This window comes from Cynocephalus volans, chromosome 9 (genome assembly GCF_027409185.1).
Source record: "Cynocephalus volans isolate mCynVol1 chromosome 9, mCynVol1.pri, whole genome shotgun sequence".
In the NCBI taxonomy this organism is placed as follows: domain Eukaryota; kingdom Metazoa; phylum Chordata; class Mammalia; order Dermoptera; family Cynocephalidae; genus Cynocephalus; species Cynocephalus volans.
In genome coordinates, this window is record NC_084468.1 from 35877635 (window position 1) to 35893019 (window position 15385).

Consider the following 15385-nt stretch of genomic DNA (forward strand, 5'->3'; position numbering starts at 1 on the left):
ACGGCTGGATCTGCTTAGCTTCCCTTAGTCCCTGGACTCAGGCTGAATCTGCTTGCAGCAGGTGTAGAAAGCTCCCATCCTGCTTAGGTGGAGTCTCTGGGGTGTCAGGCACACCCCTGATTCCTGCTCTTATCTTCTGTTGTTTGGTCTGGAGGTTTCTGCTGAGGGTGGCTAGGGAACCTCACCTGGGAATGGCCCCCCCGAACAGCACTGCTGGACCTAACCCACTTTGGGTTCCCAGCATCTCAGCTACTGGAGCTGCCAGTCTCGGATTACCTGTGGGGAGGGAAGACCTCTGTCCTGTGTGCAGTGCAAGCCTGAGTTCTCCATCTGCTACAGTGACTGTGGCAGCGTGGGCTCTTTGTGTCGGGATCCTTCCCATTCACGGAGGGAAGTGGAGGATCACGCTGCCTGGCTGGGACTTTACAGAGGCTCAGGAAAGATGAACTGGCCCCATTCCTGCATCCCCTTTTGCTGGATTTACTTTGCTGTTTCCAGATTGAGAGGTGAGAGGCTGGTGGCATGTAACCACCTTGGCTCATCTGGGGCCATTTCTTTGGTGGGAGGGGAGTGGGGCAAAAATCACAGATGATCTGAGCGCAGGGAAGTGTTTCCTGTTTCTTACTGACCTGTGCTGATCTGGGTAGGTAATGCCAGAAACCAGCTCGTCCATTCCTCCCCAAACTTGTCCCGAGCTGATGCTGAGCCGCCCCCAATTTTAGACCTCAGTCTGGTGTTCCTTGTCTTGAAATACACACAACACCGAGTGTTAATCTAGGTCCTTCTTTTTGAGCAGCTGTAGAAACAGCAGATGGAAAATATGCTCACAAGTTGTTTCGTGATCTTTTTGAAGATTATTCTAATGCTCTTCGTCCGGTGGAAGACACAGATAAAGTCCTGAATGTCACGCTGCAGATTACACTTTCTCAGATTAAGGATATGGTGAGTAATAGAGAGTGGTGACTCGTTAAAATGCTTCTTGGAATGAAAACAACTGTGCTTTCTGAAGGGAATGTCCTCCTTGGGAATTTGAGAGGAATGAGAGCAGACAGCTCTGCGTGTAAACTGGCAGAAGAAGGAAGGAAGCTTTCTACAAAACTAATTAATTTCAGTAAACGTTACCTGATCCTGGTCATTCACTGTAACAGTCTTAGATACTCTAAAGAAAGGTGTGTTGCATATTGTATGATTCCATTGGATGAAATGTACAAAATGCATAAATCCATAGAGACAGAAAGCAGAGTAGTGATTGCCAGGGGCCGGGGGAAAGGGGGGAAATGGGTTATGGGGTTTCTTTTTTGCAGTCATGAAAGTATTCTTGAATTAGATAGTGGTGATGATTGCACAGCATTATGAATGCATTGGAAGCCACTGAATTGTACACTTCTAAAATGGCTAAAATGGTGAGTTCTATGTTGTGCAAATTTAATCTCAATTAAAAAAAAGAAAGGTGGTGTTTTAAGATGACATAGCTTATTTACTGCGTATATGTGTTTAATTGCACAAAAAACTTGAAGGATTTTTCTTCTGTACCTTGTAGGTATTTCCTGACTTTCTCATTCAAGTGTACCATTAGTTGATCAATATCTAGAGAAATTTGAGCAGTTGATCTATGCAAAGATCTGAAGACTTGATTATTTGTCCACTTTACATTTTTTAAATTTTAACTTATCAATATACAATGTGGTTGATTTTTGTGTTCCTTTACCAATTCCTCCTTTTCCCCCTTCCCTCTCCCCTCCCCCCCCATCATATCTGTTCACTTGTCTTAACAAGTTCAAGGAATTGTTGTGATTATTGTGTCTTCTTCCCCCCATTTTTGGTTTGTATATTTACTTATTTTTATTAGCTCCCACACATAAGTGAGAACATGCAGTATTTCTCTGTCTGTGCGTGGCTTATTTCACTTAACGTAATTTTCTCTAAGTCCATCCATGTTGCTGCAAGTGGTAGCATTTCACTCTTTTGACCACACGAGGCTCGGCTCCACTTTACATTCTGAACTCTAAATCAGGAAGATAATAAATGTGGCCTTGGTAGTCAATCAAGGGGGTAGGATTGAAAAAACCCAAACTCTCGCTGATTTATTGAAAATAGATTAATGCACTTGAAATTCCTGTTGTGAACAAGTTTCCTAAAGATAGAAGGCATTTGGTTGAAATATCTACTGAACAAAGTTACATACGGATTCGTTATATAGGATGAAAGAAACCAAATTCTGACCGCCTATTTATGGATCCGCCAAATCTGGCATGACGCGTACCTCACGTGGGATCGAGACCTGTATGACGGGCTGGACACCATCCGGATCCCCAGCGACCTGGTGTGGAGGCCAGACATCGTCCTGTATAACAAGTAAGTGCAAGCCACAACTGAGGCTCTTCAGGGATAAACTTCAGAATTTAAACCTAATGAGAAAGGAATGTTTAAAACATGCATAAAGGTAAGTATGAATCCATGTTCCTAGGTCCTAAAATAATGGTCATAAAATCTTAGATACCGAATGAAATAATAGGTCCTAAAAGCTTACAGCTGGAAGGAGACCATCAAATTCAGTCTACGTTCCCCTTTGTCAGGTAAGAAGTTGGAGGCTGTGCTAGTTTGCTGGGGCTGTCGTAACCAAGTACCACAAATCGGTGGCCTAAACAACGGAAATGTGTCGCCTCACGGTTCTGGCAGCGCTGGTTCCTTCTGTAGGCTGTGAGGAGGAGTCTGTTCCGTGCTTCTCCTTTGTTTTGCTGCCATCTGTGGTGTTCCTTGGAGTGTGGAAGCAGCACTCTGATCTCTGCCTTCATCTTCACATGGCATTCTCCCTGTGTGTTTCCTGTGTCAAAATTTCCCCTTTTATAAGGACACCAGTCATACTGGATTAGGCGCCCACCCTACTCCAAAATGACTTTATTGTAACTTAATTAATTACATCTGCAGTGACCCTATTCTCAAATAAAGTCACCTTCTGAGTGTTGGGGGTAAGACTTCAACATATGAATTTTTGGGGAATGAAATTCACCCAGTAACAGTGGTGCTCACTGTCCAAAGTCACGTATGAACAACGATACTACTAAAATTAAATCAGAATGAGCTATCTAGAAGCTGGCCTGTGCATTTTGGACTCTGTGTGGAGTGGAGGATGAACTAGACCACAGGATACCAGTTGGCCTGTTCCTGGTCTCAGAGCAAGGGGCGTTGTGTAGAAGGGTAGGGGAGGTTTATGTTTCTCAGACTGTAAAATACACACAAATCCCCCAGGGACCTTGTTAAATACAGATTTGGAAGGCTTTGGAAGTATTTGGTGGGCTCTAGGCAACCACTGCAGGTTTTGAGCTGTAAAATGATATGATCAGAAAAACCCTGGAGGTAAAAAGATACAGGTCATGAAGTGATTAAATAGTAATATCTTTATACTACTCCTCAGTAGCTGGGTTGATGTTTTTGATCTGAGGGTCCCTTGCCCTCTGGCTTCTGTTTGGCGTTGGCCGATGGGGAGCTCCAGTGGGCAACTGCAGGGAGAAAAGACAGTGAGGTGAGGTGTGTATTCCCTTGCTCCCTTCTATGGAGTTATCTTGGGCTGGATATGTCCCTTGACAGAGACTCCTATCGTGACGACTCTCTTCATGCAACTCTTTCCTTCCAGGTTCTGGTAACTGCACCTTCCCTTCACCTCTTCAGGCCCAGGAATGGTAATAGCTCTGTTGTTACAAACCTCAGTTTGGTTTCCCAACATCTCTTTTTTTTTTTTGGTGGCTGGCCTGTATGAGGACTCAAACCTTTAACCTTCTGTCAATATGCTGGCTTTGACCTTTGACCTTAGCATTATCAGCACCATGGTCTAGCCAAATGAACTAATAGCCCAGATCATTCTCCCTACCTCTTGTCCATACCTTTGTAAATAGTCCCTTTATTAAACTGTCCTCAAATTATTTACTTTGAGTGGGCCATCCATTTCCTGTGTGGACCCTAACTAATACAATTGTTCTAGTTCCAAATAGATTCTCTCTGATCCCCGGATTGCTCCTCTTACACCAAGGAAGCAGGATGGGTGAGTGCTATAGTTGCTGTAGACTGGATGCCCCCCACCTCACTGAAGCTTAATCCTCACTGTAAATGTTGAGGGTGAGGAATCCTACTATGGTAATTGAAAGGTGGGGCCTTGAAGAGGTGATTAGATTGTAGGACCATGCCACAGTAAAGGATTAAAAATGGTGGTCATGGGCATGGTTCTGAGGGCTTTAAAAGGATAGAGCATGAGGAACTGTCTCTCTCTGCTTCCACCATCTTGCAGTGTGAGACTCCTGGGTCACTGTCACCACCACCAGATGGACACTGGACTTCCCAGCCTCAGAAACTGTAAACAATAAATTTCATTTTCTTCATAAATCACCCATTTCCATGTATTTTGTTGTAAGCAACAGAAACAGACTAATACAGAAAATTGGTACCAGAGAAATGGGGTGTTGCTTATAACAAATACTTGAAAATGTGGAAGTGGCTTTGGAACTGGGCGTTGAGGAGAAGCTGGAAAAATTTGGAAGTACAGGTTAGGAAAAGCCTAGATGCTGATAGGAGTTTAGAAGACAAGAAAACGAGGGAAAGTTTGGAACTTTATAAAGACTGGTTAAATGGTAGTGAGTAGAATGCTGATGGAAATATGGACTATAAAGACCATTCTGAGAAGATTGCAGATGCAAATGAGAAGAGACATATTATAAACTGTGGCAAAGACCACCCTTGCTATGAACTGGCAAGGAACTTGGCTGCATTCTCTCCATGCCTCGGACTTTGTGGAAGTTAGAACTTAAGAGTTATGAACCAGAATATTTGGTGGAAGAAGTTTCTAAGTAGCAGAGCATTAAGAAAGCTGCATGGCTACTTGTAACAGCCTATGCTGAGTTATGGTGGCAAAGCCATGACATAAAGTCAGAATTTGAAAGAGAAGCAGAGCATAAAGATTTGGAAAATTTCCAGCCTGGCCATGTGGTAGAGAAGCAGAAAGCATTTTCAGAAGAAAAATGCAGTGGTGCTAAGATGATTAGTACAAAAGAAAAGGATTATCAAGAGAAGGGAGAAAAGGCCCTGAAGGTATTGCAGAAGTCTCTGGGACCAACCCTTCCATTTCAGGCCCAAAAGCCTAAGGAGACAGAATGGCCTGGGGAAAAGGCCTGAGGTGCTTTCCATAGGCTTGCTGCTTCCTTGGGATGCTGCTTCCCTCTTCTCTGCTGCTCTAGCCTTGGTTAAATTGGCCCCAGGCATGGCTGGAGCTGCAACTTTGGAATATACAAGCTGGAAACCTTGGCAGCCATCACATGGTGTTAGGTCTGCAGACTCACAGAATGCCAGAGCTGTGAAGGCTTAGGAACCTCCACCCCGTTTTCAAAGGAAGTATAGAAAAGCGTGGGGGTCCAGGAAGAGATCTGTCACAGGGCAGAGTCACTGCGTAGAACCTTTGCTAGAACAATGATGATTGGAAATGTGGGATTGGAGTTGCAGCAGAGAAACTCCATCAGCGCCATGCCTAGTGAAGCAGTGGGAGCAGGACCAACATGGAAACCCCAGACCTGTGGAGCTACCAGAGTGGAACACCAGCCTGGGAGAGCTGAAGTGTGGCCTGATACCAGGGAAGCCATAGGAGGACACCTGCCCAAGGACCTGGGGACCCAACCCCCATGCCAGTGCTCAGAGGACGTCGAACATGGAGTCAAGCTGCCCTTCTGGGTTTTGAACTTGCTTAGCACCTGTTACCCCTTTCTTTTGGCCTATCTCTCTCTTTTGGAATAGGAATATATGCACTATGCTTGTCCCACCATTGTATCTTGGCAGTAGATAACTTGTTTTCATTTCAGAGATAGGACTTTGAACCTTGGACTTCTGAGTTGAAACAAGTTAAGACTTTGGGGATGAAATGAATGTATTTGTGTGTGAAAAGGACATGAGTTTTTGTGGGGTCAGGGGAGGAATGCTGTAGACTGGATGCCCCCCAACCTCATTGAAGCTTAATTCTCACTGTAAATGTTGAGTGTGAGAAATCCTATTTTGGTAATTGAAAGGTGGGGCCTTGAAGAGGTGATTGGATTGTAGGACCACATCACAGTGAATGGATTAAAAATGGTGGTCATGGACGTGGTTCTGAGGGCTTTAAAAGGACAGTGCATGAGGAACTGTCTCTTTCTGCTCTCTCTGTGCTTCCACCATCTTGCAGTGTGAGACCCCTGGGTCACTGTTGCCACCACCAGATGGCCTTTGGACTTCCCAGCCTCAGAAACTGTAAGAAATAAATTTCATTTTCTTAAAATACATCACCCAGTTCCATGTATTTTGTTATAAGCAACAGAAATGGACTAATACATCAGTTCACCTCTAGATCTCACTTCCCATATGACTAACTGTACATATTTCTCACTGCTGCAGGGGGTGGATTCAGGAATTTTCAAAACACTTATTTTGTTATTTTTGTAAACACTCACATTAAAGATCCCTTCTGGGTATGGAGTGGACCCAGTCAGACCATTATAGTTAAAATTGTGGCACCTAAGGGCCAGCCCGTGGCTCACTTGGGAGAGCGTGGTGCTGACAACACCAAGTCAAGGGTTAAGATCCCCTTACTGGTCATTAAAAAAAAAAATTGTGGTACCTAATTTTTAATGACTGGAAAAAAAAAAAAAAAACACCCAACTTTAAAAACATGCCTATTCTGACCCAGCACATCCTTTTCCAGCAATTCAACCTATGGAAAGAGTCAGTGGATAACAAAGATTCAGCTACAGAGGTTGCTTATAAATACAAAAACTGCAGCACTGCTTATAAATACAAAAACTGGAACCGACCGTAATGTTGCCCATCAGTGGATTGGTTATATAACTACAGTGGATCTATATAGTAGGATATAATGGAGTACTGTGTAGCCATGAAAAGAATGTGGTAGAAGAATATGAATGGATGACCATGTATATTTTTAAAATTTTCCTTTCTTTCTTTCTCTTTTTTTGTAAATTAACTTTTTTTATTTTGGGATAATTTTTGATTTACAGAAAAGTTGCAAAGACAGTGCAAAGTTCCTTTATCCCCTTCATCCAGTTTCCCCTAATGTCACATCTCACATAATCATAGAACATTTATCAAAATTTGGGGCCAGGCTTTGTCTCACTCGGGAGAGTGTGGTGCTGATAACACCAAGGCCACGGGTTCGGATCCCATATAGGGATGGCCGGTTAGCTCGCTTGGGAGAGCATGGTGCTGACAACACCAAGTCAAGGGTTAAGATCTCCTTACCGGTCATCTTTAAAAAAAAAAAAAAAGAAAGAAAAGAAATATATGGTTCATCTCACTGAATTAAAGGAAAAAGGAAATGACCAGGCTTAGCAAGAACAAAGCCAAGATTGCTCTAGTGTTTGAGACAGTAGGGACTATTAAGGTGGTTTTTTTAAAATAGGGAGCCATCACCAGGGTGACTGCTTTGGTCTTTGGGTCACCTGCTTAATTTCTAAACTCCAGGGAGTGTGAATCAGTTGGACCTAGACCGGGTCACACAGCGAGTCCCTGGCCAGTGGATACTCGGGCACCGTGATCAACAGTTCCTTTCCCTTGCCAGGCAGTAGAGAAAAAGTAATTCCCTTAAAGAAAATAGAAATTCTGTACCCCAAAATGCTAAACATAAATGTTGATAAAGCAAAAGAAGTATATCCAGAATAAGTGATTATGTCTAAGATTATGGGTGAATGACTTCTCTGTATTTCCCAAATGTTACAAATAAACATGTACAACTCTTACAACAGCAACAAAAAGCTATTTTAAATATTCTGGTGTCTAAATTAACAAAATCACATAAGCAGATTTTGGTCTTGGTAGGCTTACTTTTTGTCTGGATGTTCACATCATAATACCTGGACCAAGAAAGTGGCATTGGGGATGGACAGGAAGGGACACAGAGCAGAGATGCTTTAAAGGAAGAATCCAAGAGAACTTGGTCCTGACTAGTTACAGGAGATGGCAGTGAAGGGCAGATTAGAGTTGATTCCAAATTCTCAAGCCGGAGTGACAGGGAAAGTGGTGACCCATTGCCAAAGACACTGAAGTGATGGGCACAGGGCAGTGAGCTGTCTGTGTAAGGAAGTCGGTGAGTTGTCCTAGCAAGCGATTTTCACTTTCCTCATCTGACCTCCAGGGCTGACGATGAATCTTCAGAGCCCGTGAACACCAATGTGGTCCTGCGATACGATGGCTTGATCACCTGGGATGCGCCAGCCATCACCAAAAGCTCCTGTGTGGTGGATGTCACCTACTTCCCCTTTGATAACCAGCAGTGCAACCTGACCTTTGGTTCCTGGACCTACAATGGCAACCAGGTGGACATATTCAATGCCCTGGACAGCGGAGATCTCTCTGACTTCATTGAAGATGTGGAATGGGAGGTCCGTGGCATGCCTGCTGTGAAGAATGTGATCTCCTATGGCTGCTGCTCGGAGCCTTACCCGGATGTGACATTCACTCTCCTTCTGAAGAGGAGGTCCTCATTCTACATCGTCAACCTCCTCATCCCGTGTGTCCTCATATCTTTTTTGGCTCCCTTGAGTTTTTATCTCCCAGCAGCCTCTGGGGAAAAGGTCTCCCTGGGAGTGACCATCCTATTGGCCATGACTGTATTCCAGCTAATGGTGGCAGAAATCATGCCAGCCTCAGAAAATGTTCCTCTGATTGGTGAGTTCAAGCGTCTTACATTTTGGGCCTAGCTGTGTAGTGACTGCAGCTATGTGTGTGCCTTTAAATTTGCAACAATTGGGCTAAATTCATAGTCGGCACAGGCTGTCACATAATTCATCTGGAGTCTGCAGTTGGCATCTTTGAGTATAGACATGGCTGTTGGAGTCAGAACTGGTCTTATGGTCTCTGGGTTTACACAAAATAGCAATGAGAGGCCTTCTGGTATAGAACAGACATTCTCAAAGGGGTGGTCCCTGAACCACAGCATCAGCATCACCCAGGAACTTTTAGAAATACATGGATTCTCAGAGCCCACCCCAGACCTCCTCTGGGTGGGTCCTGGCAATCTGTTTTAAGAAGCCTGGTGATTCTGATGCTATTTCTGTTCAAGTCTGAAAACCACTGACTTAGAAGGTAAGGCTCTAGTTTTGAAGTCAAAGAAACCTGCATTTGAATGCCGACCTCACCACTCACTCCTTGATTGACCTTAGGCGGTTTGCTTAATCTCTTAGTCTCTGCTTCATCATCTACAAAATTTGTATAATTGCTACCTCCTGTGTCCCTGCTTAGCGCAGAACCTGGCATATGGTTAGTACTGAGTAAACAGTGACCATTACTACCATTGCACATCACAAGTGTTTTCCTCTTTGGGAAGAATGGCAAACACGATAGAATGATGAGCTGGATTTTCAAGCCTGACATCTACTCTTAATCAAATAACTCTCAGTCTTGACTTTATAATAGTAGTGAAAGGGCATATTAAAATGCAGATTACTACACCTATAGAGTTTGATTTGCAATCTTGGCCAAGATTTGGGAATCTGAGGTGATTCTAAAGCAGACCACATTTTCAAAAATCTGCAGTAATGTCTGTTTGAGGGTTGGAGTGTAGACTGAGGCTATCATCCCTGCCTCCCCTCTCCTTTACCCACTGTGTTCTGAGATCTCTCCAGCACCTTTAATACCTACTTCCTGCCACCAGGGATACCCCTCCGATCCGACATCTCCATCTCGATGACTTGCTATTGTAATAGATGCTTTCCAGAACCAGAAGCTAGACCTAAGTTTTAGTTCCTTAAAGTAAGCAATGAGGAGAAATTTCAGAACACCAAGGGCCTTAGGGACCGATTTCAAAGGAATGTTGTAGTGCCCTTTTACTCTGCACTGAATCTAATTATCCAGTATTTGGATGTTACTACATTGGTTTCTCTGCATGGAGATTTCTTCCTTTTTATGTCTCTCCCAGCAAAACACACACACACACACGCACACGCACACACACACACGCACACACACGCACGCACACGCACACACACGCACTCACACACACACACGCACTCACACACACACGCACACGCGCACACACACGCACTCACACACACACGCACCCCTTTTTGAGAAACAGACACAAAAGTTCCCCGCCATCCTCATTAATAAAGAGGAGGAGCTGTATTGACATTTTTATTACCTCTCCTGAGGCAGAAATGATGGGCAGTGATGACATCCAATCATAACTGTTTGAGGCAGGATCATTGGCAGGTCCTCTCTCTTCTCAGCAGTACTGTTCAACAGCACGCTGGCACAGTTTCTAAAGAGAGATGTCTCACAGGATTTTGCAAGCATTACTTGTTCTGTTTTTATGATAATATGAAATTTATCTTTTTAGGAATGGTGCACACATGTCTTGAGAATATTTATTACCAATCACAATTTGTTATTTTTGGGCCTAGAGCCTTTTTTGGGGACAGGGGGAGGGTAGTAAGAAGAGATATTTGATGGATTCCCATTTCTATTCAAATGTTCTTTCTTTTTTCACTAATTGTGACATCTTATATTTTTCTAGAAATTTTATCTAGATTATCAAATATATCATCCTACAGTTATTTATAATATTATTTTCTAAATCTCTGTTCTTTTGCATTCTCTCTCTCTCTCTCTCCCTTTCTCTGTTTCTCTCTCCTGATTCTGTGAGTAGCCCTATCAAAGTTTTATCAATTTTATTATCCTTTTCAAAAACTTGCATTTGACTTTGTTTATCTTCTTGTTTTTTTGTTCTATATTTCATAAGTGTGTGCCCTTATCTTTATTGTTTCCTTCCTTAATTTCCCTTTTTCATGAACATTTGCTTTATACAATCACATTTTAAAGACTAATAGTGACACAGTGTCTCCTTTCTTACTTAGTAGTAATTGGCTCCCATATTAATGAGATCTGAAGACAATTCTGAGAACTGGTCAAGTTCATTCGTTGTTTGTGTGTTTGTTTAAGGTGGAAAAGGTTTCCACATCATGATCTTAGCATATATTTACAAACCTTTGAACTTGGAGCCAGGGACAGTGCTGAGAACTTCATATGTATCATCTCAATTAAGCCTGACCATGTTCCTGTGTGTTAGATACTATGGTTACACCCATTTTACAGAACAGGAAGCTGAAGCTTAGCAGGATTATGTACGTTGCTCTGGGTCACAAGTCTAGTGAGTGACAAAGCTAGGATTTGAACCCAGGAAGTCTGATTCAAAAGTCTGTACTAGTAACTAGGATATACCACTTTCTTAGAAAAAGTGTTTGTCTCTTTCTTTTAAAGCCAGATATAAGTACATTTTTAAAAAAATTTTTTATTTTTTATTTTTTATTTATTTATTTTTTAAAAAAATTTTATTTTGTCGATATACATTGTGGCTGATTATTGCTCCCCATCACCAAAACCTCCCTCCCTTCTCCCTCCCCCCCTCCCCCCCAACAATGTCCTTTCTGTTTGCTTGTCGTATCAACTTCATAAGTACAGTGTTAAAGATAACATAGTTGTTATTGTTATTTTAATTCCAGGCAAATACTACATAGCCACGATGGCCTTGATCACAGCTTCCACTGCCTTGACCATTATGGTGATGAATATCCACTTCTGTGGGGCCGAGGCCCGGCCAGTGCCCCACTGGGCCAGGGTAGTCATCCTGAAATACATGTCCAGGATCTTGCTTGTCTATGATGTGGGTGAGAGCTGCCTCAGCCTGCACCATGGTAGGGAGCAGGACTACTTCATGAAGGTTAATGGCAAACTCCCAGAGTCTAACCTGAAAGCAGCCAGAAATAAAGACCTTTCCAGAAAGAAAGAAATGAACAAACTCTTAAAGAATGACCTGGGGTGCCAGGGTGAGAACCCACAGGTTGCTGATAGTTACTGTGCACGGTTCAGAATGCTGACAGAGAATATTGAATACATTGCCAAGTGCCTCAAAGACCACACAGCCACCAATTCCAAGGGGAGTGAATGGAAGAAGGTTGCAAAAGTCATAGACCGATTCTTCATGTGGATTTTTTTCATCATGGTGTTTGTCATGACCGTTTTGATCATAGCAAGAGCAGATTAGTAGGCATTTGATATCTGGAGAGAAATTAATAGAATTCCCTGTGATCTACTCCAATATTCTTCCAAGCCAGATTTTTGTTCGTGTGTAATTTAGGGGTTATGTTGTCTGTGCTTTTTATTTTTAACTTCAAATCAATATTGTACCTGTCAGGTTAAGTTAAGTAGGAGATCCAAAATTTCAAGGGTAGGAAGATGGAGGATATAAGGAAGGATCCCTTTTATAGCCTACCAGAGTGGTGGGTGGCTGGCCTCTAGTTTATACAATTATTCACCTCTTTAGCAATGCAGATAACAAGGTACAGCACATTACTGTTTAAAATTTAAAACAAAAAAGGTAAAACAAAATAAACTCATTTTCCTCTTAGTCCCTATTTAAACATGCTTTTGAAAAAGGATATTAGTTATGTATACCTTAGTGTGATTTAAGTCTCAATAGTACCTCTTTCAGGCATGGTGCATTTCAAGCCAAATCTCAAATTGCTGGAGTAAAAGGTTTTATCCCACTAAAGTCTATTTGTGGGAGCTAAAAATAAATAAGTAAATACACAAACAGAGGGCAGGGATGGGGAAGAAGACACAACAATCACAATTCCTTGAACTTGTTAAGACAAGTGAACAGATATGACATTGATGGGTGGGAGGGATGAGAGAGAGGGGGGAGGGAGGGATCAGTAAAGGAACATGATAATCAACTACATTGTATATTGATAAAATTTTTTAAAAAAGAAAGTCTATTGAGCAATTTAATGGGAAAGAGAGCTTTCTTCATAAAGATGGTGTTGTATATTTTGGTTATGTTTTATATAAACTCTAAAGATAAGGTCATTCCTGCATTTGGTCTTTGATTAAAATATGGTAATCAGCAAGCTGGGCTCATTCATTCATTCACTTATCTGTTCACCAAACATTTACTGTTTCTCCCACATGTAGTAAAGCACCACGATTCACATTTGCCTTGGGTGTCACAGCAAACTGTACGCACAAGCTTGATCGCTTTTGATCTTCACAGTGCTATGAGCTAGGCAGGCAGGAGTTGCTGCTCTCCTTTCTCAGGGGAAGAAACTGTGGTGTAGCAAAGTGTAAGGGACCTGCCTCCTCAGCATCTAACTAGCTAGTAAGTGGAGCTGGGATTCGACCCTCAGCACTGTGACTCTGAGTTGGGCCAGGTCTGCTAAAGCCACACTGCTTTTGGCCATGACAAATTACGATTTAGGATAGGAGAGACTGCGGGATTCTCGTTCTTAATTCTGAACTTTCTGCCTTAATTTACTTCTACGATGTCTCAACTTCTTTTCTACTTTCAATTAAGTGTGCCTTCTAAAAGAAAAGAAAAGAAAAAATGTGCCTTCAAATGCCCCCCGATTTCCACCTTGATGAAAATGATCTAAATGCCGATACCCGTTCCTTAACTTCTAACTCCTCAACAATTCTTTTTCCAGTTAAAAACGAACAATCAAATAAAGGAACAGAGTGGACAGAAGACAGGGGATTAACAAGAAGGAGAGGAGAGTATTTGGTTTAAATATATAGACATTGTTTTTTTATTCTTGTGTTTACTCATTCAAAAAACATTTATTGAGGGCCGGCCCATAGCTCACTCGGGAGAGTGTGGTGCTGGCAACACCAAGGCCATGGGTTCGGATCCCTATGTAGGGATGGCTGGTTCGCTCAGTGGCTGAGCGTGGTGCTAACAACACCAAGCCAAGGGTTAGGATCCCCTTACCGGTCGTCTTTAAAAAAAAAAAACAAAAAAAACCATTTATTGTGCAGCTACTATATATTTAGTGCTATCTCAGCCTTGGAGGGAAAAATACAAAACCTAGTTTCTACCCTCCAGGTGCTCACGGTTTAGTGCAGGAGACAGTCAAGAAAATAGGCGAATACAACATAGTGTAAAAAGTGCGATCACAGAGTCATGGACAAAATGCCATGGGAACGATACTGATGAATCTGTTTGAGGGAAAGCCTAGGAAAGACTTTGTAGGGGTGTAACGTTTGAGCTGAGGTGTGAAGGGTGAGTAGGAATTTGCCAGACAGAGAAAGAAGTGGGATAGGGATTAGAAGGCATTAGGGAAAAGAAAAGAATGTGAGCAGAGCTTAGAAGAGCAGAGATCTTGGTCTCGTCATGGATTGGACTGACAAGGAATCAGAGAAGTATAACTCAGAATCTGATAACTTTTTTTCCTTAATTTTAATTATAGAAGTAATTTTATCAGTTAGAATCGCATTTGTCCTGAAATAACAGAAAACCCAATGGACCATGACTTAATCAGATAGAGGTTACTTACCTTACACAAAAATAAATCCAGAGCTCCAAAGTCCCGGGATCTTTCCATCTTTTCTCTCCTCCATGCTTGGAGTGTAGTCCAGCTGCCTTGGGCTTGGTGCCTCATGGTCACAGAAAGCCTGTTGCACCTGCAGCCTTTGCATCCACATTCCAAATGAGAGGAGAAAGGGACAAAAGGCGAAAGGGACGTAAGAGTCAAACCTCTCTCATTAAAAAAGAGATTTCTAGAAGCACATCAATGACTTTCTCTTACAACTCATTAGCTAGAAATAAATCACATAGCCACTCTTACTGCAAGAGAGTCTTGGAAGGTGAATATTTTTACCTTCCAAAGAAAATCAGTGTTATCTTTGTAAAGAGGAAGGGGAGACTAGTCATTGGGTAGGCAACTAGCAGTTTCTGCCTCAGTGATGTAACAACACCGCAGGGAAAGCAGGATGTAGAAGACAACAATTACCCAAACTCCACCATCGCAGCAACAACAATGAGCAATTTACTATTATTTTCTTTCAGTTTTATTTCTGTGTCTAGTTTCTTTTATATAATCATAACCATTATGTTTTTACTATGCTGTAAGTGCTATTTATGTATTTTTAGGTGGCTACATACTCTTGAGAGTGGCTTTCCCATAATTGACTCAATCATTTCCTTCTTCTTGGACACATACTTTACTTCAATTTTTATAGAACCTGTGGTAGGCAGAATAATGGTTTCCCAAAGATGTTCATGCCCTAAACTTCAGAACCTGTGAGTGTGTTAAATTACTTGGCAATGAGGAATTAAGGCTGCTAATCAACTGACCTTGAGATGGGAGATGACTCTGGATTATCCAGGTGGGTCCAGTGTAATCATAAAGATCCTTCTAGGTGGAAGAGGGAGGCAGAACTGAGAGAACCAAGAGGGAACCAAAGAGATGGCATCATGAGAAATGCTCAGCCAATCTTGCTGGCTTTGAAAATGAGGAAGAAGTCATGAGCCCACAATGTGAGCATCCTCCAGAAGCTGGAAAAAGCAAAGAAACAGATTTTTCCCTAA

At 42.3% G+C, this 15385-nt stretch overlaps 1 protein-coding gene across 1 annotated transcript; it reads left to right on the forward strand.

The window, feature by feature from the left end:
• The first annotated feature begins 442 nt into the window (after window positions 1-442).
• Window positions 443-12064, forward strand: CHRNA9 (cholinergic receptor nicotinic alpha 9 subunit). Its single transcript, XM_063108714.1, has 5 exons — window positions 443-506; window positions 797-942; window positions 2201-2355; window positions 8159-8691; window positions 11523-12064. The coding sequence occupies exons 1-5, from the start codon at window positions 443-445 to the stop codon at window positions 12062-12064; spliced, it is 1440 nt and encodes a 479-aa protein (XP_062964784.1).
• The last annotated feature ends 3321 nt before the right edge of the window (window positions 12065-15385 follow it).